The 22,944-nt window shown below is 41.0% G+C and overlaps 1 protein-coding gene across 3 annotated transcripts in view; it reads right to left on the bottom strand.

Annotated features, from left to right (window-relative positions):
- Positions 1 to 22,944, bottom strand: part of LOC101736643 (myosin heavy chain, non-muscle) — a 90,285-nt gene that overhangs the window by 6,269 nt on the left and 61,072 nt on the right. For all 3 annotated transcript variants that reach the window (XM_062673238.1, XM_038016873.2, XM_062673239.1), the window contains exons 3-24: positions 21,403 to 21,524; positions 19,565 to 19,588; positions 17,986 to 18,078; positions 17,138 to 17,567; positions 14,938 to 16,277; positions 13,734 to 13,904; positions 13,182 to 13,349; positions 12,557 to 12,703; positions 11,895 to 12,023; positions 11,317 to 11,437; positions 10,270 to 10,503; positions 9,370 to 9,540; positions 7,508 to 7,670; positions 6,594 to 6,732; positions 6,058 to 6,189; positions 5,388 to 5,553; positions 4,688 to 4,791; positions 3,417 to 3,545; positions 2,538 to 2,786; positions 1,990 to 2,160; positions 1,247 to 1,501; positions 613 to 732 (exon numbers count right to left, since the gene is read on the bottom strand). In XM_062673238.1, coding sequence (XP_062529222.1) covers positions 613 to 732; positions 1,247 to 1,501; positions 1,990 to 2,160; positions 2,538 to 2,786; positions 3,417 to 3,545; positions 4,688 to 4,791; positions 5,388 to 5,553; positions 6,058 to 6,189; positions 6,594 to 6,732; positions 7,508 to 7,670; positions 9,370 to 9,540; positions 10,270 to 10,503; positions 11,317 to 11,437; positions 11,895 to 12,023; positions 12,557 to 12,703; positions 13,182 to 13,349; positions 13,734 to 13,904; positions 14,938 to 16,277; positions 17,138 to 17,567; positions 17,986 to 18,078; positions 19,565 to 19,588; positions 21,403 to 21,524 — 4,778 coding nt within the window. The remainder of the gene's footprint in view (positions 1 to 612; positions 733 to 1,246; positions 1,502 to 1,989; positions 2,161 to 2,537; positions 2,787 to 3,416; positions 3,546 to 4,687; positions 4,792 to 5,387; positions 5,554 to 6,057; positions 6,190 to 6,593; positions 6,733 to 7,507; positions 7,671 to 9,369; positions 9,541 to 10,269; positions 10,504 to 11,316; positions 11,438 to 11,894; positions 12,024 to 12,556; positions 12,704 to 13,181; positions 13,350 to 13,733; positions 13,905 to 14,937; positions 16,278 to 17,137; positions 17,568 to 17,985; positions 18,079 to 19,564; positions 19,589 to 21,402; positions 21,525 to 22,944) is intronic.

The raw sequence follows: 22,944 nt of genomic DNA, 5'->3' as shown, positions 1-22,944 counted from the left end.
CGTGGACAACCAGCGCCGCCCACCTGCAGACGTGAGCTACTCCAGTAACAACAGTAACAATCAACCTCCAAATAACCAACAGAGAGCAGCCCAAGGTTTTTGTTTCAAGAATATATCTGAACTGAGTTTTATTTATTGGTGGTAGGGCTTCTTGAGAGTCCGCGCGGGTAGGTACCACCACCCTGACTGTTTTTGCCGGGAAGTAGTAATGCGTTTCGGTTTTAAGGGTGGGACAGCCGTTGTAACTATACTGAGACCTTAGAACTTGCGTCTCGAGGTGGGTGGCGGCATTTGCGTTGTAGATATCTATGGGCTCCGGTAACCACTTAACACTAGGTGGGCTATGAGTAACACTAGGTGGGCTATGAGCTCGTCCACCTGTCTATGTAATAAAAAAAAGTGCAGGCGTAAGCTACGCATAAGGGTTTGCACCAGTAACAATCGACCTCCAAATACCCAACAAAGAGCGAGCAAAGGTTTTTGTTTCAGCATTATATCTGAACTGAGTTTTATTTACAGTAGTACATTTCTGAGTTATTTTAGTTATTCCGAGTTACGCACGGATAATGTATTCTTTTGTAATGACAAACATAGTTAGATAGAATAACATACCTGTGACTTCCTAAGTCTATCGCTAAGTATTTCGTTGTTGGATTGTTCTTCGTCGATGTCCTCCTCGAGGGCGGCTATTCTGGCCTCGAGACGTTTCTTCTCATCGATCAGAAGTGTACTCTATAAATATAGTTTTAAAGGTTATTTTATTACAATTCAAACATCTCAGAAGTCAGTTAGTTACAATTGCTTTTCATATATATTTTTTACATTTCACCGCTGTCCAACTGAGAGATAAGACATATATGTATGTAGCGGGCTTAGCTTAGACAGTCTGTGTCGAGTCGTCGCACAAACAAGTTGCAAACTGTCGTGTCTTATTAATAATTATCACCCTGTATAATACCACACACGCTCTATATAAGCACAGACTCAACATTGGTGACCCCGACGTGATTTGAACACGCAACCTTCTGGTGCCTGGCAGGCCTTCGCAACATGTATGTATAGTGTTGTGGCTGTGGTCGTAAGCCGCAGACACTTCTCGACAATAAAAGTAGAAAGACAATGTTTACTTTTTAATTTATTCATTTCAATAACTTTATTTGCTTTGAATCTTCGAGATTTAAATCAAGAAATCAAGTAGGATTAAAGTGTTGCAATTGTATTACATTCCAGTAACACAGCCACCGACCTTAGCGGAGGTATTATTGAGTTCATCGTGCAGGTCGTCTCTCTCTGCTTCAGCCTGTCGTCTCGCTCGCTCGGCGGCCGCCAGCTCTTCGACGTGATGGAGAGCCTCGGCTTCCAGGGCCTTCAGCTTCCTCTCGGCTTCTCTGGCCGAGGCCGAAGCCTCTTCGCGACCGGCTCTGGCTTCTTCGGCCTCGCGGGCAGCTTCCTTGAGCTGCTGCTGTAGTTTCTTAACCTGTTTTGCGGCATCTTCTTTGACCTGTAAATGAGATGCTAACGCTGTAATTTTTTATTATACAGTACAACAATGAATGCCTCTCGTGCGGGTATTGGTATGTGTGCTAAGATTTCAGCTAAATGTAATAAAATATTTGCCTTACAGTTTTGAATAGAATAGCTATGGAATTTGTCTATGATTGTCAATTACAATCCTTGTACTGCACAGATCAAGCTGATTGTGCATGTCACAGAATACAAGTTCGTGAACGCTTTTGTGAAAAAATCATGTTTTTTTTAAATTTTTTATTGCCTATATGGGTGGCCGAGCTCACAGTCCACCTGGTGTTAAGTGGTTACTGGAGCCCATAGACATTTACGACGCCAATGCGTCACCCACCTTGACATATAAGAGCTTCACGGCAGATTTAGGCAGGGGAGTGGTACCTACTCGTGCGGACTCACAAGAGGTCCTACCACCAGTGTGGATGATCCCGCGTCACGAAGTTACCGTAAAGGAGGGGGGGTCACCTTGTTGGCGAGGTGCAGCGCCTGCTCGGCGTCCTTGAGGTCGGCCTCGAGCTTCTTCCTCTGCGCGAGCGCGGCGGCTCGCTGCTTGCGCTCCTCCTCCAGCTCCGTCTCCACGTCGCGCAGCTGCTTCACGATGCCGCGACGCTTCTCCTCGCCTTGTTCTTCTTTAGCCTGGGGGTGTATAAACAAACATACGAGTCAACTAGCAATCCTCGTTAATACGTTAAAACTTAGTGGCGGGTAGCCATCGTACGACACAATAATAATATATTTGACAGAAGCCTGAATCTCGATTACGACATTTTCAAGATAAGCTTGGATATTTACATTTTCTGGACAACAACATTCGGACCGTCGGTCTACCGAGCAATATCACCCGCTCGGTGTAAGATCTTCCCTTCGTGATATACCTACAACATTATCAATTTGCCAATTGTTTTGCTGTTTTAAGATTTAAAGACAAGCGAACTCGTAGTCTAACTGGTATATGGTATATGAAGTAGTTGATACAAGGCAAGCGTCTCGATAGCGACGGGTGGTGGGTGTACCTGCAGGTCGCGCTCGAACTGCGCGCGCATGGCCTGCATGTTGACCTCGAGCCGCAGCTTGGCGTCCTCGGTGAGCTGCAGGTCGTCCTCGATCTCCTCGTTCTGCGCGTGCAGCTCGGCCAGCTGCGACTCCAGCGCTCGCTTGGCTCGCTCCAGCTCGTGGACGTTCTTGTCGGCCGTGCCTTGCGAGTTGGCCAGCTCGTCCAGCTCCGCTTGGAGCACTCGCTTCGTCCGTTCTAGCTCTTCGATCTGTGGAAATTAGTTCGTTAAATATAAGGCTATACATTTATTGTTCGAAACCAATCTGTGGGTATTTGAATTAAAAACGCGGCACGGCACCGCGGCAACGCGGCGCGATTTGACGGTGCCTTCGCGATTTGACATCTGTCACTTTGGCTTGCTTCTCGAACGGGACGGTACCCTCATGTGTGACGGTCTACGCTACGGTTTACATTATCACTAACCCTTATCAATTCCTGCCCTAAACCCTTCTCCCTAAGTGATACGGCATGAAACGACGAGGTCATCGGTTTTGGTGAGTGATTAGATGATATTTGGTTAAAATAGTACATACGGCATCGCGGATCGCGGCACATGTTCGACGGACACCTCGTGCAGGATTCCGGAGCCCTAGGCTGCCACGAGGGCGCTGGGTTCGGATCGAACATTTATCCAACTATCCCTATCCTTATCCTATTTCCCAATATTCATGAAACAACAAAGTATATCTATTGATTTCTAAACATTCGTATGTTTGTCTGTTCGTAACGCTGGTTGGCTACTGCAACATCTAAAGTTTCCGCAGCTGTCTCGCTCCTGATATTCAGAGGTCAGTGACATACAGAGCCGCTGCTGTGAAATTATATAAAGGATACACACCTTCTCGGCAGCATCATCTAATTCCCTGGTCAGAGAGAGCACCCTGGTCTCCTTCTCCCTGGCCTCGTGCTCCGCCTGATCTCTCTCGGCGGCGTACCGCTCCGCCACGGCACGCTCTTCGGCCACCACCTGGTCACAACCAAACATAATTCATCTATATATTATAATACGTGAAGCAAAAACTTTGTACCCCTTTTTACGAAAATTGGGCGGATGGAAGAATATGGAATTTCCCCCTACTTATAGAGAATATAGAGAAAGAGTGCAGAATGTTAATATTTTATTAAATTGTGCATAAAAAATGCATTAAATCAATAAAAAACAAACATTACACACACTATCATGTATTTGACACACACACACACACGCATGCATACTATTTGTTTATTGTCAAACTTTTCTTATTGCTTATAGTCTGTGCTCAAATTGAGAATAGATTAAATATTGTCTGTCTTTATTAATATTTCTAAGTCTAAAGTGTAGTATTCGCGAAATCTGTGATTATAGAAGTTTAATAGTCTTTGACAATAGAATCATAATAGTGTACAAACTTATAATTTCAATTAATTATAGTCGAGTTTCGACCGCCGGGTGACCACTAGTAAAAATAAATTGGGATTATGATCCAACATGGATGGCGAGATGCCGTGAAGCATCATCATTTTTACTGGTGGTAGGACCTCTTGTGTGTCCACACGGGTAGGTACCACTACCCTGCCTATTTCTGCCGTGAAGCAGTAATGCGTTTCGGTTTGAAGGGCGGACCAGCCGTTGTAACTATACTGAGACCTTAGAACTTATGTCTCAAGGTGGGTAGCCCATTAACGTTGTAGATGTCCATGGGCTCCAGTAACCACTTAACACCAGGTGGGCTGTGAGCTCGTCCACCAATTTAAGAAAAAGAAAAAAAAAGGCATTACAGTGACGCACAGGTGAGTGGATCTGTTGGAAACTGCCTACCGGAACTCATAGACATCACAATGTGTATACCACAACCTGTCTTGTGACGTGAGGTTAGAAAGAACAGTAGCACCTACCCGTGCCGGCGCAGAATACCCTACCACCTCTTCACTCTGGTGATCTGGTCAAGACATTAAACCAACTAAATTTGTTGTAAAGGTCGTTAATACGTGTACAAGTGTCCAAGTTCATAGAGCCTGTTGATATTGGTGACAATAAGTTTCAAAGAGTCCGTTACATAGACGGATGCGGGCCAAGAGACGGCGGTGGGTTGGGGGGGAGGTGTTCGTGGCGACAGGGAAGGGGGATACCTTATCGAAGCTCTTCTGTTTCTTCTCAAGCTCCATAACTTTGGCTCGCTGGGCTTCTAGTTCTATGTTAGTGTCTTCCAGCTCGGCTTGAAGTTTCTTTTTACCTGAGGATAAACATTAAGAGTAATAAAGAGGTTAAAACTCCAGAGACGTCCCTCAATGGAGAATGAAATTTCGTAATTTTATTTATAAAATCATAATGCAACTTAGCTTAATAACCTAAAAGTACATATTGACGCTTGAAAGGTAAACGTAATTAAGCGAAAATAACTGCTTTGTACATAAATGATAGGCAATAACCATATTCGATGCGCAAAAAATATATATTTCAAAGTCTATTAAAATAATTTCAATCCTACAGCTAGATTCGTTAAAATATATTTATTTTCAGGTATTTCAACTTTAAATTAGTCTACTGTAAAGTTCACGCATTGTCGCTTAGTCACGTTTGCCTTTCAAGCGTCGATATTATTATCCGCAACACGCTTCGTCAGATTATAGAAACAGGGTTATCAGCAACATGCTTCGTCAATGAAATGAAGTAAAATGATTGGTAGGCAGCGGCTTGGCTCTGCCCCTGGCATTGCTGAAGTCCATGGGCGACGGTAACCACTGACCATCAGGTGGGCCGTATGCTCGTCTGCCTACAAGGGCAATAAAAAATAAAAAAAGAGAATGAAATGTATGAAATAACACTGACTCTTGTCTAGTTTGTCGTTGGCCTGCTGCAGCTCGTCGATCTGCCGGTGCAGAGCTTCCACGTCCTTGCTGAGCTTCTTGCGCTGTTCCTCCAGGGCGGCCGCATTCTTAGCTTCCTCCTCTGCTTTCTTCTTCGCCTCGGACACTTGGACCGTTAGCGCCGTCACCTGCAGAGATACCCAGAAGAGTGTTAGACAATTTATAATATGGATAAAAAAACTTTCATTTAGAACAAGAAGAGGGGAGAAGAGGAGATTACACCGAATAATACCAAATTAATTTTCTGGAGGGTGAAAGTTTTATTAATGACTAGCTGACCTGGCAGACTTCGTAATGCCTCAATCGATAAATAAAAGATCTAAACTTTTGTACAAAATAAACTTAAAACAAACAAAAGGAATCCATCCGACGGGGTACACATCAAAGGAAAAACAAAATTGTTACTATTATTTAATTTTCGTATTTATCTACCTTTTAAACCTTCCCTGGACTTCCACAAATAATTCAAGACCAAAATTAGCCAAATCGGTCCAGCCGTTCTCAAGTTTTAGCGAGACTAACGAACAGTAATTCATTTTTATATACATAGATAAGACTTTTTTTCATATAAATAGCAACGGAACAGCGGCAGTGGACAGCCAGTGTTTCTCCACGCCCGCTTAAGATTCTACCTGTTTCTCGAGATTTTTCTTAGCCTCCTCTTCTTCTTCGAGCTGATCGCGCGCCTGTTCCAACTCTTGTTCAATGTTGCGGAGCTTCGTCTGGAGGGACAGCTTCTGCTTCGTTTCTTCTTCCAAAAGTGCCTGATATGTAAGAAAGATTTTTTTAGAGCATTTAACAGTTTCAGACGAATGGCTTCACAGTTTTCTGAGTATCTCCGACTGCCTAGACCAGGGATTCCCAAACTTATTTTGTCTAGTACCCACTTTGAGAATAAATTATTTTTTAGCGCCCCCATTTTTTCACCTACCCAAAAACCACTACAGCGAGAGCCCAGTCGGTGTCTAAGAGTCCTCCTAAATTAAAATACAAATCGCCTCCCAAGCCTCTACACAACGCCCCCTTTCTATCTGAGTCTCGTACCGCCCCCCCTTTAGGCCTGCAGCGCCCACGGGGGCGTTATCGTCCAGTTTGGGAAAGGCTGGCCTAGACCATAGGAACCGTTTCCAGAATGTTCTATCGGTTCCCAGTGGGTGGGAGATGGTACCTGCGCCTCCGTGAGCTGCGCGCCGATGGTAGCGGACTGCTTGACGGCGGCGGAGGCTTTCAGCTCGGCGTCCTCCAGCTGAGCCGCGGCCTGCTCCGCCTCGCTCTGCAGACGGACGCATTTCTCTTGGACTTCCGCTCTGTGGGATAAACAATGTTTTTTGTTTGATTCTTAATCTATCCTAACTCAATCTATCTCCTCAACCTCAATCTATCTTCTCAATCTAACTTAATCTATCTTAAGATGGAGGGAGCCTAGAGATCAGTAATACAGATATTTTAACCTAGTACAGAATTCAGGTCTTTCAAAGGCTTACAAAATAAATTATAAGGTTAATTTCAATTTGCATTTGTAGTATACCTTTAAGAGAAAATAAATAAATTATAATTATTAATATCCAGAAAGAATCTTTGAACATTTCAATCCTATAAAAACAAGCAATAAATAAAGTCGTAGTTATCGTCGGCAGAAAGGTGTACATAAACAAAATTGGGTTCAGATGATCTTATTCAGCTTAGTTCCTATGCGGTTATCAGAAGACCTGTGGTGTACGACCCCCCAAGTGACTGCTTCTTAGTTGTAGTTATAGGTAATATATTGTAGTATTATTTAGAATTAGAATTTTTATGTTATGTTAATTGAAAAGTTATTTGTATTGTGGAGTAAATAAATGTAATTATCATTATTATTTACGGGCCTTAGCCAAGTAAATAATAAGGAATAAATATTTTTAATGTCCGTTACTTGAGTTTTCTTCTGTTCTAAAAACTTACGAACAGTTCTACGGGTATTTAATATAGCAGCTTTTTGTAGTTGCGAGAAAGTGTTGGGTTTCAGATCAATTAACTTTTTCCTGGTATTATTATTATTATGTTGCTAAGGTGGACAGCATTGAGTCCGCCCCTGGCACCGACCTGGTCCTCTCGATGTCCTGCAGCTTGGCGGCGAGGTCGGCGAGCTGGGCCTCCGCCTGCTTCCGTTTCTTCTCGCCGTCGGCGCGGGCGGCGCTGGCGGACTTCAGTTCCGTGGCGAGGTCCGCGTTTTCTGCTTCCAGCGACTGCTTCGCTTTCTCAAGAGCTTTGAAATTAAAACAAAGTGTCAGAGCAACGATCCAGTGCACATAAGCTTAGAGCGTCATAATAATTTTATAATTGAGACTTATAAGAGCGCAACCTCAGGTTGAGCGTATTCGTGTGCTGATACCTGCGGGCTACGTCGACGGTATGCTCAACTCAAAAATCTTAAAAATGGTACTTAAAGCCCTTCATCCACTCATGTCTTCAATTCTTAAAAAAATATTTGTAGAATAATTCGTAAGGACTGCACTTCGAAGATTGTATAAAATGCCTCCAATTGTTATTGATAACTGTTGGGTTTGAATATGTTAATAATGGCAAGCCACACTTGTCACATGTGAAGTAACAGTTTTCAAATATCGGAATGTTTATTTAAATGTTTAAAACAGATTATTGCCTTCAGTCATGTCTTGTATTTGTCATCTAGACACGGACAGTGAAACATCTTAGGACCATAAAAACATAAAATATTGTTGTAATAGTGCAGTGTTTGTAATATATATATATCAACCATGAAGTCAGTATTATAAAATAGCCCTTCACCCCCAGAGCCCAGTCCCCTCAAATAGTACTACCAACAATAACTTTATCAATGTCAGTTTTGGAACATATGATACTAGCTGTCCGGCCGCAGCTTCGCTGGTGCGATCCAGAAGCGCGCGAGTCAGCGACTACAATCTTTTTTTATTTGCCTTATAGGCAGACGAGCATACGGCCCACCTGATGGTGAGAGGTTACCGTCGCCCATGGACTTCAGCAATGACAGGGGCAGAGCAAACCGCTGCCTACCGTACACGACCTTCCCTTTTAATAACATGTTTGTACTACAATCGATCGATTCAAACTACCAATCAAATTAGCGCGCTCATCGCTTCGGCTGTTGTCAGCGCACCGGTGCTGCCAGTACTGCCTGGTGGAAGTGAAGGAGGCCCCCTCGTGGTGGGGCGGCGCCTCCACTACAACACTATCGTCTTTGCAAAAACCGAACTTGACGTTCTTCTGTCTGCGCTCTTTTACGTTCGACATCGTATTGTTCAGCGCATTAGCGTTTCAAAATTTTCTGTATTTTTTTTTATATGTATTATATAAAAAATAAAAATAAAAAGGTGAATTTATGAAAAAATAATCTAAAATAATTTGACAATGACTGTCTAAATACACTTCATTTTGAAGTATTATGTCAAATTAACAAAAAGGTTTTTTTTATTTCATTTCGATGAGTTTGTTGTTTGCTGCGCACAATATATTAGATTTATATATTAGTATAGATTCGTAAATAGCACGTACATAAGTGCACCTTTTTTTTTCTCCTACCTAAGCTGAGAGCCTTGAGAGGCTATATCAGCGTCGCCTTAACTAGTAGGTGAGCTCACGGGGCTCAAACCTGACGACGTTGCTAACACGAACCCTAGCAAGAGCCGTGCTTCGCAGAATCTACCACCGGATCGGAAACACGACGCACTGAGAAGATTCCGCGAGAAACTCAGTGGGCTGTGTCTGAGGGTTAATTTACCCGTCGAGCCCTTCCTCGCAAGCGACGGGTTCGACGAGAACGATGACCGGTGGTTGAGGTACCTAAAAGAACCGTTAGTGGATCGGGAGAATCCGAAATGACGTGTATGTGCACCAGCAACGCAATGGCTACGTAACTCCATGTGACGTCACCGCTCAAGGTACGTGGATGTATATAAATGACTCACCAGCTTTAGCCTTTTTGAGTTGTTCCTGCTGCTCGTTGAGCGCCTGCAGGTCGAGCGAGTGCTTGTGGCGCTGCTGCGTGAGCGCCGCCTCGTGCGCCGCCGCCTCCTCCTCCAGGCTGCGCTTCAGCACCGCCACCTCCTGCTCGCGCTTCGACCGGAGCTCCTGTTGGGCTGCACCACTCCACTGTCTCAATTACTACGCACGCTTCTAACGGTCGGAGCGGTGTCGTCGGCGTTATCGTATTTGTGGGGACACGATGACAGTAGCAGATTAGTGTAGCAGATAAACTTTTGGACACTAGCAATATCACAAGCAATTGAATATGCAATTTCGAAAAGGCACATCTCTGAAAATGTAAAATGTTCAGGAAATGAAAAAAGACTCGATTATTTTCTAAAGCAGTGTATAATTTAAAATATTAACTTTTAAGATATATTTTAGTGTTAATTAGCAATTGAAAATTACTGGAATTATTCGAAAATGGGTGTAAGTAAGCCTCAAAACTACATGTATATGAAAAAACGTATTTGACAAAATATGTGACATGTGCCCTTTTCGAAGTTGCATATTCAATTATAGTTTATTTAATATCTTGTGACGTCATTAGACGAAATTAAATCTACAGCACAGTGGTGGTCGGCGAGAGGTCCTTCGGCACGCGTCGTGCTGAGAATGTATCTCATTTCAAATATTTAAAATTTGGTAGGCAGCGGCTTGGCTATGCCCCTGGCATTGCTGAAGTCCATGGGCGACGGTAACCACTGATCATCAGGTGGGCCGTACGCTCGTCTGCCTACAAGGGCAATAAAAAAACAAAAACGATGTCAATGTCATGTCAATTAAAAAAATCTTTAGTTTAATTTAGTTGTGGTAAAGAGTACAGAGTATGTGGCGCGCACCTGCGGTGGTGTCCAGCGAGTCGAGCAGCTCGCTCTTGAGCGCCTCGAGCTCCTCGTTGAGGTCCCTGCGCAGCTTCTCTGCCTTGGAGCGGGCGGCGCGCTCGGCGTCCAGGTCGTCGTGCAGGTCGGCCAGCGCCGACTCCGCCTCGCGCGCGGCCTTCTGCGCGGCGGCGCGCGCGGCCGACTCCGCCTCCGCGCGCGCCGCCGCCGCCGTCACCTCCTCCTCGCGCTTCACTGCACAACAACATCCTCCAGTTAGTAACATTCACATATCGACACTTGAAAGGCAAACGTGACTAAGCAACAATGCGTGAACTTTACAGTAGACTAATTTAAACTTGAAATACCTGAAAAAAATTCTATTTTAACGAATCTAGCTGTAGGATTGAAATTACTTTAATAGACCTAGAAATATATTGTTTTTGCGCATCGAATATGGTTATTGCCTATCATTTATGTATAAAGCAATTATTGTCGTTTAGTGACGTTTGCCTTTCAAGGGTCGATATATACTTAATTATGATAATTATAAATATGATTCCCTTTTTTCTTTTCTTTGAAATCTTCATGTTAAGGTCTCATCTCTGACTATGATCGAATACCAAACATTTGTAACAAAAATCAGTGATCAGTAATTGAAAGAGATGGTGGAACCCGATCCGAGTCAAACTACCCAGGAATTAGCGGCACGGTTTAACATTACCTTACCAACAACAAGACTCATATGCGTCAAATCAAAAAAAATAAAAAATAAGAAAAATGGGTGCCTCATTATTTGACTGATCTACAGAAAGAAACACGTTTTGAAACTTGTGTTGCCTTGTTAAATCGATACTGACATGAAGGGATATTGAATCGAATTCTGACATGTGATGAAAATTGGATTCCAATCAAAGTAATTCAGCCGGAAATGTAACCTGAAGCCTTGGATTGACGGTAACCAACTATTACTAGTACACCACCTCAATGGGTCAGACCGAGGTGGCCGGGTAGTGAGGCGGCCCTACGGCGGTTACATGAGGGCCCACGGCGAGTGCAAGGACCGACCGAGTGCGATCTGCAGCTCCTCGAGCTGCGCCTTCCTCTCGACGAGCTGCTCCTTCACGTCCTGCAGCTCCGTCTCCAGTTTCCTCTTGGCTCGGTCCACTTCTTGTCGCATTTGGTGATCCTACAAACAACGACCAACTTCATAAAATAACATGATTATCTTAAAGATTTTTTTTGTTGCTCAGATGGGTGAACGAGCTCACAGCCCACCTGGTGTTAAGTGGTTACTAGAGCCCAAAGACATCTACGACGCAAATGCGTCACCCATCTTGAAATATGAATTCCAAGGTCTCAGTATGGTTACAACGGCTGCCCCGCCCTTCAAACCGAAACGCATTACTGCTTCACGGCAGAAATAGGCAGGGCAGTGGTACTTATCCGCGCGGACTCACAAGAGGTCCTACCACCAATAACAATACCAGAAAGAAGTTTAATATCAACATATTTTTGAAGCTCTCCTTATATTCATTAATTCTTCAGCTATCTGTTGTCTTAATAATTGTATCCTTGTGAACTATTTATATAAAGCTACTTATAACTTATACTTATTTAGAAGAAAAAAAACAACTGAATTTTACCTTAAGTAATTTCTCTTCAAGTTCGGCGATAGCAGACTCCTGTTTGGCCTTGAGTTTGCTCAAATGTTTGGCCTTCTCTTCTTCTTCGGCCAACGCTTGAGACAAATCGTTGGCCCGTTCTTCCAAAATCTATTAAAAATTAATTACGTATTAATTTCATAAACGAATGTAAGTATGTATCCATTTCTTTCATTTACTAAATACTTAGTCATACAACAGAGAGCCATAGACATCAGTAGACTAAAATTGAACCAGTACATTTCTCAGTACAGTTCTACTTTTATATTAGACAAATAATCTGACTAATGCTAATGACAATCTGTTAACATTTTATATAATACTAGCTGAACCATTTCCGCTTCGCTGGGCATTTAAAATCAACATTATTATTTCTCACCCCCACAAACATCATTAACACCCCCGCAACTGGTGTAGGGAGTCCAACACTCACATAAATATTAACCTATCCATTGAGTACATGTATTTTCAATAAGGATATCAAGTTTCAAGTCAATCGGATGCATGGTTCAGTAATTATAACGGAACATCCGTAAAAATCACTGTACATTTATGTATTAGTATAGATTAAACTATAGATATATTTTATATCATTGTATAGGTTCAAGTAGAGGGGAGGTGAAACAATGTATCAGTTCACCCACCTTCTTCTCCTTGACGAGTTTCTGGTTGGTGTCATCGCTCAGGGCGAGGTCCTCCTCCAGCTTCTTGATCTTGGAGTCACACTGGACACGCTCCAGCTGTAACTTTTGACGGGCCGCCTCTTCTTCTTCCAGCTGTTCCTCCAGGTCCTGAAAATTTCAAGGTAAAGATTATATAAAGCCGAATTATAATCCGATAGAAATAATACTTTATTTGAGTCAAGACCTACGCGGTGTTGACTTGTGACCAGAACCTACAGATTATGGGTTTATGTGGGCTGGGGCGAACATCAGCACTGATGGGCCGCCATCACCATGAACTAGGCTTACGTGATCCTTTATACCAGGGGCTCCCAAACTTATTTCGTTTACTGCCCACTTTGAGAATAAATTATTTTTTGGCGCCCCCATTTTTTCACCTACTTAAGAACCACTACAGCGAGAGCTCAGATGAAATTCCAAATCGCCTCCTAGGCCTCTACACAACGCCCCCTTTTTATCTGAGTCTCTTACCGCCCCCCTTTAGCAGCGCCCACGAGGGAGCGTTATCGCCCACTTTGGGAGACTGCTTTATACTGACACATACAAATCGATATTCGTAAGTGCACCCCGGGCCGTCGCGCCGTACCTGTATATTCAGCTGGAGACGTTTCTTCTCCTGCTGCAGAGCATTGCATCTCTCCTCCTCCTCCTCTATCCGTCCCTCGAGGTCGTGCAGCAGCTCCTCCAGCTCCTGCTTCCTGGCCGCGGCGCGAGCTCGACTCTCTTCCGCTTCGGCGCACAGTTCCAATTCCGCCTGAAACAATTCATTACATACTCTTGAATATTAACTTTCGTAGCATTTAAATAAGTTTATATATATTTTTTTTTTCTAATAATTACCATTACATTAATGTAATAATTGAAACATGGAATCGTAAAGAACATAAATGAACATATCATATTATTTATTTTTAGCTGTTAATGTACATTTGGCATCGATATATATATCGATGACATTTGGATATAATTTTACCGTCATTTCTTAACAATCCCTGCACATAATATCGATTTATATTTACAAAATCAAATGATTCTACAATTTTTTTGATATAGCGTTTTTTTCCCCTTTTTAATTTATTAGCAAAAGACCTTCCTTGGTCGAAGTGGATGCAGAAAAATATCTGATCAGAACACTGACCTGCAATTGTTCGGCGAGCTGGGTCTTCTCAGCGGTAGCCTGCTGGTACTTCTGCTCCAACTCCTGGGACCGTTTCGCCTGGGTTTCGAGTCTCTCGCGTATCTGACGTAGCTCATCCTCTTTCTGGGTGAGTTTCTCTTCTTGTTTCGTTACTTCTAGAAGGGGTTTCACCTGCAATAATAATTGTTATTATATTTATCAGAATGATGAAGTAATGAATTTGTATCTTAAAGAACAGCGTAGTGCAAATAATGGTGTTGAGCGCGAGTCGGCACTGGTGTGCGGCAGATTCTGCCGCGATGCACTTGTTGCTATACATTATTGAAGTTTCGAAAACTCGTGATTTAAAGAACGGTAAACTTAAACACACGTGATGTCTGAGGGCTCCATTTCAGGCTAGCCAAACGTGAATAATTATCGTTATGCGATTTTGTTTTTATTATTACATTCCTAATGCGAGCCACGAGGCAGCACTACTCATCGTACTATAGGACAATGATTATTATTCACACGGATAATATATATTTTGCGAAAACAGAAACTGTCCGTATTTACATAACTCGTGTGGTTACTCGATAATATTATTGTATAGCGGTGTATTATGCAATATACACACACACGCACACCTATAGCATGTAGTTAAGTTACCGTGTAGTAGATCTCATAGGCAGAAGGTAAACGAACTATATGTCTGGGGAATACAGGTAGGTGGCGCATTTACGTTGTAGTTGTCTATGGGCTCCAGTAACCACTTAACACCAGGTGGGCTGTGAGCTCGTTCACCGATCTAAGCAATAAAAAAAAAAAAAAAAAAAAAATACACCAGTGTTCACCCGGTAATCAAAATTCGACCATAATCACTGACTCCTCAAGATTTCGATTCGTTTTACAAGGTTTTAAATTTTTCTTTGACATTTAAAAGAAATACTTCCAAATAAAATCAATCAAACAAACTGAAGAGAAGGCGGTACTAAACTGTTTTGCCTTTGTTTTGTTATATGGATTTTAAATTAACAATTGTATTTGTAACATATAAGTCATAAAAACACTTCAATTTTATATAATTTCCCAGATCAGTAAGCATGAATATCGCTTTTGGGCGGATACCAGATTGGATACCAAATTTTAAATTTTGGACATCCGACTTGCCTTAGGTGTCCATAAATATGTATAAATAAATAGGTATAAATAAATTCTCGCTTACCTTAATATACAGTCTCCACCACTGCCAATTCCTCAACTTGAGATACGCAGCGCAGTTCCTCTGAATGATCCGAATGGCGTTGAGTTGCTGGAGTCTCTTCTGGTAGTTCCGCCGGGCCAGGTAGCCGCGGCAGAACGCCTGGAAGTTGACTATCAAGTCCGTGATCTTGTAATCCCTCTCCTCTTCCAGGTGAGCCAGCACACCGGCCCTGAAGAATATTTTCGACTGACCAACTCTGTACAGATTGTGGTCCAGCTCGAGAGCCTCGATCATCTGTTCGCAGGCCTTCTTTCCGTCCATGAAACCTTTAGGAATGATGTTCGGAGTGAGGAGTTCATAGCGCTGCCTGAACTCTTGGAACGGAATCCTGTTCGGGAAGCCCTGTCTGCAAATTCTGATGCCCTCGAGGACACCGTTGCACCGCAACTGGTCCAAGACGAGGGGCGCCTCAATCTTTCCTGCTTTCTTTTCATGGTTGGGAATGATGCACCTCACAAAGTTCGGATTGGTGTTCCTCAATGTGGCCATCAGTTTAGTCAACTGCTCCTTATACAGTTGGGAGACAGTCCTGAACATTCCTTTGCGCGTTCTTGCACCGAACTGCGTGTCGGTCATCGCCTGCTGCGCCATGCCGACAATCTCAGCGTCCTTCCAGATGTGACAAACGAAAGGATCCTGCGAGTTCTGAAGAAGCGACACGACGTTCTCGTTGAGCGGGTCCATGTTCTTCATGAGCCACTGGGCGGCTGAGTAGTCCACTTTACCGGCGTAGTGAATGATGGCGAAGTCTGCCACGCCGCGGAAGTCAGTCTTCATAAACTTCGGGTGCACGGAGTGGGCCGACACCAACTTCTCGACGAAGGTCTTGTCTGTCGCCTTGGGGAACCAACATTCTTCATCGAGCAAGGCCATGATGCCCATGGGTTTGTCGATGAGATCGATGGTCGGTTGGAGATCGAGACCGAAATCAATGAATTTCCATTCGATTCCTTCGCGCTGATACTCTTCCTGTTCCAATATAAACATAGTGTGGTTGAAGAGTTGCTGCAACTTCTCGTTCGTGTAGTTGATGCAGAGCTGTTCGAAGGAGTTCAATTCGAAGATTTCGAACCCTGCCATGTCGAGGATGCCGATAAACGAGGCGCCTTGTCTCTTCGTCCTGTCCAGAGACCTGTTGATCCTGTTCACCAGCCATCTGAACAAACGTTCGTAACAAGCCTTACCGATAGCTTCAACAGAAAACTCAACTTGTTCCTTGGTTTGTGCTTTTGTGACGAAATCGCGACCCACTTTAATTCTCGGTTTCAAGAAAGCCTTCGTCATTTCCGTTACGGAAAGACCTGTAAGAGAATGGTACATTTGTCATTGACCAAATTAATGTGCGTTAAGTTTTAAACAACATTAATACTTTGTGTTTGTCTAGTTGAGCGATGGAGCTCTGGTGCCAAGTGGCTACTACCGCGGTCCATTTACATTACAGCCTGTATACCACTACCCATCTTAAGGCATGAGATTGAAGTCTCACTTGTATTATAACGGCTGTTCCACCGTCACCCTGACTTCAGTCTATCGCTAATGAGCTGTCTTATCCGAAGATCGGACGCAGGTTGTTGAGCCACAAGGGGTTTTAGTTCGTTCATATCAGACATACTCCGCATACCGTCCCCGACGTTTAGGCGACAACCCTACGCTTTTTTTACAATAAAATCATTTTTTCTTACTCTATTTTTAATTCAAATTTATTAAAATTTATTTTCTATTTTTTAGATGGATTTTCTATAAAAGCATATTTTGTTAATTTTTATTAAATATTATTTATTTTTAATTTTTTGGTTGAATTTCAATTCTTTAATAAAAAAAATTCAATTCTTTTTTAAATATTGAATTGTCATTGGTCCTTAATAAGTATACCGAATTTCGAATTAATCCGACGTTTTGAAGGGGGTCAAAATCATGTTCAGAGATTTCGTTAAAAACATACATACACACATACGTCTGAAGCTAATAAAAACGTATTAAAATGGATCAAAAATGCATATCATCTAAAGGTCGTTTAAGTAATTTTGAAACTCTCTCTGCACTGAAGGCACTCGCATTCATATTCTAATAAGACCTATGGGTACGTAATCATTTCACGTTTGAGTACATTTGAGCAGCCGTCAATGCCAAGACAGTGAACAAGACAAAAGACATAACTCACCAAGTAAATGCGCGATTTTCTGCGCCACGGTGTTGTCGGGCAACGTGGCTTGATCCGAATTCCTTTCCTGCTTGAACTGCATCGACCCGAACAAGAGAACCGCCGAGACTATCCTAAATATCGAATTGAAGTCCTCGTTGTTCATGCCCATGATGTTCATTGACTTCATGGTGGCCTGGTACTCGGCCGCGTCATCGATGCCGGGCACCGGTAGAGCGCCACTAGATAAAAACGGGTAGCTTTTCGCATCTTCTAGAATGAACTCGGCCTTCTGCTGCGGGGTCGCTCCGGTCAGCAGCTGATAGAAAATGTGGAATGTCCTCTCGTCCTTCGCTTGTCTTATGGCCCTCGATTTTTCTAATAGATACGTTTCGATGTTGGCACCGGCTATGAAGCCGGACGCGTCGAAGTTTATCCTTATGAATTTACCCTGAAATTTAGCGCTAGTTTTAATAATATCTTAATATATGTAAATTACGTGTCACGTTGTTTGTCCACGATAGACACCTAAGCTACTGATCCGATTTTAACTTTTTTTTTAAATATGTGTTTTATTCCAACATAGGTCATACATAGAATGGTTTTTATTTCGATTAATGGTCGCAATATTTATTAAATAAAAATGATACGATTTCTTATATTGTTTTAAAACCTTATCCACAGCAACGTGTGGCTGGGTCTGCTAGTACAATTAATTTTTTTTTTAATTGCTTGATCTTCTAAAAATCTACAAATGTTCACATTAAAATCTCTAATATAGAATAACACCAAAGCCTGTATATTCAATACAATAATCATAGCTTAAAACCAAAAAAATTACACGACAAATAACTTTATCCGATACTTACGAATCTAGATGAGTTATCGTTTTTGACCGTCTTCGCATTACCGAACGCCTCCAATATCGGATTGGCCTGCAACAATTGCTGTTCCAACTCGCCCTGTACGAAAACAATATCGTCTGAGTAAAACAAAATAAGGAGCTACAACCCAATGTTAATAAATGAAGTATCACAAAGCATTCAGGGTTTAAAGTTACTTAACTTTGTAATTATCTAAAAGGTTATGTGTTTGAGTTTTTCAAGCTTTAATTCAAAATAATTTATTGGTACGAAAGTGAGAGTTATAATGTTCAATTTCTGAACGTCAAAGTGTGAGCGAGCGACGTCCGCCATGACACTATTTCTCATTTAAATCCAGCCGCCAAGAGCGACGCATCGATTTTATATTTCTTTTATATTCAATCTTTAATTTGTCATTTAAGGACAAATAAATATCTCAAAAACTATAAATACATTCCGCGCTCATTTACCGCAACGCAACAAATAAACAATAGTTTTCCAGTTATGAAACAGTAAGATACACTGATTCTGAACTGGAACTGATTTTAAATGATGCAACAGAAGCACTGACTAGGCTTGGAACAATGACGTCATACGCTATCAATGTTTACCTCGTATGTAGGTCCACTCTACATTATTTAGTTAGCATGAAACCAAGGGTTGTAATTTTAATTAAAGCTGTTATTAGGTAATACAAAATGAAGAAGCCGATCCAAATTCGTATGGGTTATAGAGACAATGGATGAACTACCAGACTTATTCATATACAGCTAAAGTTAATGCCCTTACAAATTACAATTGGCTTTGATCCTTTAAGAGGCTGGAGCAACTTAATGTTTAATTGAAGCATAACTATTGCTATTGTAGACATTAAATGCACCGAGAGACTCTAAAGAATAGACTGGACACCAAAGGATTATAATAATATGTTTATCAAATTTACTAATTGAAACTATGTGTTGTAATTAGCGTTTATAATATATAACCTTTATATGATTCTGACGTTCAAACACAATCGAGAAAATGTGAATATCCTCAATTAAAATTGTAAGAAAACACGAATAGTTTTAGAGAAACCAAAAAAGATCCACATGTACAATAGTTACACGCATGCAATTAATATGAATAAAACATACTATGAGTAAAGAAATAGTTATCAAGAAGCAATATGTGATGAATTTTATTTGTATTTCGATTGAAATGAAAAAATAAAATAAGATATGATTGACAAAACTCACTTCGATAAGCAAACAAAAAAACTAATTGCATCTGTGTTTGTGTGTGGATTTTTTTATTGCGTTTTAATCGTATAAGGTCTTTTAAATTATTTATTAACCATTAAAAGGTACATAATACAAGGAAATATCCACACACAATCATAGGCATAGATATGTAGCCTTACTCACAACAGAAGATACTCATATAACCTAAATTAAAAATAATTCCATATAATATTCATCACATATTAGAAGTTATTACAGGCAAGCGTATTAGGCGGGTTTTTTTCCATTTGGACTCTCGACTGATCTTGGCGCCCGTTTTACTCAGGCCATACGTGTGTGAGATATTTACGTGTTTGACTTACTATTATCAGCTGTGGCGACGGTCCCTGGTGTCAGCAACGGATCACGGGAGAAGAGAGAAATAAAAGAATTAATTAGTTCTGTGTAGGAAGGAAACTTAATCTAAAATTTGTTTTGAAAAAATATACACTTTTACGGCTTTATCAAGACTCTTAAATATATGGACAGAAAAATATGTACATAGTCTAAAACATATGACAGGGTTTTGTAATTAAAAAAAAAAAATGAAACCCTACAAGTGTTTTAATAGTCTCTACGATTCCCCAAAGTCATTACTTTAAGTCGGATGAAAAATATACTGGCTCAAGATTCATAGCATAATTAATTGTTTCGATTTTTTATTGTGTAAAATGCACACTTGTAGCAATTTTGAATTTAATGTATTTATTGATAAATTTACATATTTACAAGTTCGGATTACATTCGGATCATCAGTCTAAGTAGCAAAGACACCCCTTCTCCGTGGAAGATCTTCCCTTAATAACAATTTGGAAGCTCGTGTCTCGAGGTGGGTGCGAAATTCAATATCTATGCGCTCCGATACCCAATTTGGACAAGATGGACTTTTAACTCGTCTGTCCATCTACCATAATATTGTGGCTGTTCCAAATCTTACATATATATTTTGTAATTTGATTTTTATCGGATATAATACAATTGTTTTTGTAAGCCTAGCTTTTTTATTCGTGTGATATATTTTTTTTATTGCTTATTGAGTTTGACAATTTCGATTTCTTGTTCTATAAGCCACGATTATTTAATTTAAGTAATACATGCTATGATAATTAAATCGCTTCACTTGTATATTTTTCATCTGATAAAAGATTCTCGTGCTGTACAATATTACCCATGCCACCTCCAAGTGCAGGTGTACTGATAGAACTTTACAATATCTAGCATAAGACACTTTATCTACTTTTATTTATACAATATATCGAGACATTGAAGTTTTTAAGACAGACTTGTCGGAATTTAAACAAAATACAAATATAAATAAATAAGTATCATAATACAAAACGCGAATATCAAAAAGTTTGCGAAAATTGTTGTTGAATAACAATTTAATCAGGGTTACTACATCTAGCGTCTTTTTTTTTGTAAATTATAAAGCTCTTGACATATATATAATGTGTGCTTTATTTAGTAGTGAGTGGGCAAAATAGATTAACGCTTCTGAGTCCCGGGTAGGAGACTAGCGTAATACTGGTATCTACCAAAATCCCTAGCAGGGTTGTCAACCCTTTAGTTTCGTAATTAGTTTATTTTTTTGTTCAAACTCGAACAACGACTAATTAGCACCAGTGATCACATTATAACTAAAAACAAGACTAGCTAATTACCGAACATTGTTTTTTTTTTGCAATAATCAACAAACTAGCTGATTTGGTCACCAAAAATACTCTTACCCTTATGCGATAGTCATACCAATACACGTGTGACCGCTGACAAAAAAAATCATAGTACTATATTAATATGCTTCAGAGTTTAAATTATTTCAGGTTGAGTGGAGGAAACTTTACTCGTTGATTATGACTTTAATACCCAGATTTATTCAGTAAAAACTGAAATTGTTCGTATTTGTTTTATTCAGGGCGACAGCAATAGACTTTAAACATAATTTTAATTAATTGCTTCTTTTCAAAATTTAGACTGTTGTGTTCCCATTTCAGAGGGGCGAGCGGCTTTGAATTTTGGATTTTAATCTAATATAACTGTCCTAGCACTTCGTAAAGGCTTCAGATAATACGGCGCATAACATCTGCCCATACTGAATGACGACCACGACCACTCTGACAAGGGTGATATGACAAAAAGAAAAAAGAGGCTCCGAATATCTTACCGCTCCTGATCCTTTAGGTTTCGAAGCGGCGACGTACGCTAAGTACTGTATGACCTTTTTGGTGTTCTCCGTTTTACCAGCGCCCGACTCTCCGGTGCAGAGTATGGATTGGTCTTCGCGATCTGCAATATCCACATGGATTGTTTTCAGAAAACAATTACGTTTTGTTTTTTTTGCAAACCGTCTACAAGCATTCCTCACGTCTCGAAGCCTGCAAGGTTCGTCGATCCGATTAGGCGTTACGAATGCTTAGATAACTTTACATGAAAGGGTGTACCAGCAATCAGGTGATACTTATCAAAACGCAACTATCGCTACTTAAGTTGCCTTTTTCATATGAGCAGGTGAGATTACGGCACAAGGCGTAGTCCCCTGCGAGGGATTGGGGGAGGTGGAGGACCTTTGCCCTCCTCGTCTCCTTTTTCCTCTCTAGAGGTACCAGAATCCGACATAACTCGGTTCATTACCTCCCTCAACTGAGTATCCGTAAATGGATTCCCCAGCGTTAAAAAAATGGTAAGGTAAAAAAAAGTTAACGGGGTCCATACATACATAATGTAACACAACGTGAATACCGCCACATACCTTAGACACTTTTTTTTTTAATATATCGTATGTGTCGTAGTCACTCTATGTCGATATGCCAATAATTATCCCCAAATTTAACTAATAGGCCATATTCAAAACCTGCACAGACAGAGGTACCACCGCATTTCTGTTTCTATCATGAAACGTTCCGTTCTGAAGTTTCTTTTTATGATTGAAGAATTACTGGTGGCCCTGAGGCCTTTCCAGTTTCCCTAGGATAGATGGACGAGCAAAGGCTCAGCCAGAGTTCTGAACTACAGGACTACCGCAATATAGGGCTATTCGGTCTCCCACCTCGGAAATTGGCAGCGGCATTCAAGTTGTGATTACAATAGACCAGTAAACATCTAGAACTGGGTTAATAAAAAGAAATGAAAATAAAAGAGCAACCTACGCACAAACTGCTAAAATATTATCGGTAATGACTTTACCGTGTTTGAGTTCAGAAACAAGTTACGTCCATGAGTCGAATGATAAGCAGACCAGTTTACGAGCGACTCGTTTGCCTAATTGTTCACTGATGGCCCCGCGTACTGATGATACCAGACTATGGCTTATGGGACGTCTGCGTTGGGTGTCGGACGATCGCCAGTACGCACTTTTCGTTTTTGTATTATTTATGGAACTTCTTCAGAATACGTATATATTTATTTAGAAACTCTGATTCTCAAATCAAAAAGGAGATTTTTTTAAATTTGATTTCATATTGTGATATTCATTCGTTTCTCCAAAACATAAAATATCATATTAATTAAATATTAAAGGGACTGCCATCGACAGGGATTATTCACAGAACAGGACAATTAAATAAGACAGAAAAATATACGCGTGAAGTTAATAATAAAGAAATGTTTCTAACTTATAAATTACTAACTTAAACTTAATAACTTAGAACTAGGCCAAATCTAGGTATATCTATTCGAATATTAAACACAAGATATGTGTTTACGATTC

This window comes from Bombyx mori, chromosome 17 (assembly GCF_030269925.1).
Source record: "Bombyx mori chromosome 17, ASM3026992v2".
Taxonomy (NCBI): Eukaryota; Metazoa; Arthropoda; class Insecta; order Lepidoptera; family Bombycidae; genus Bombyx; species Bombyx mori.
The sequence above is the reverse complement of the archived record's forward strand: the minus strand, read 5'-3'. Positions and strand labels throughout refer to the sequence as shown.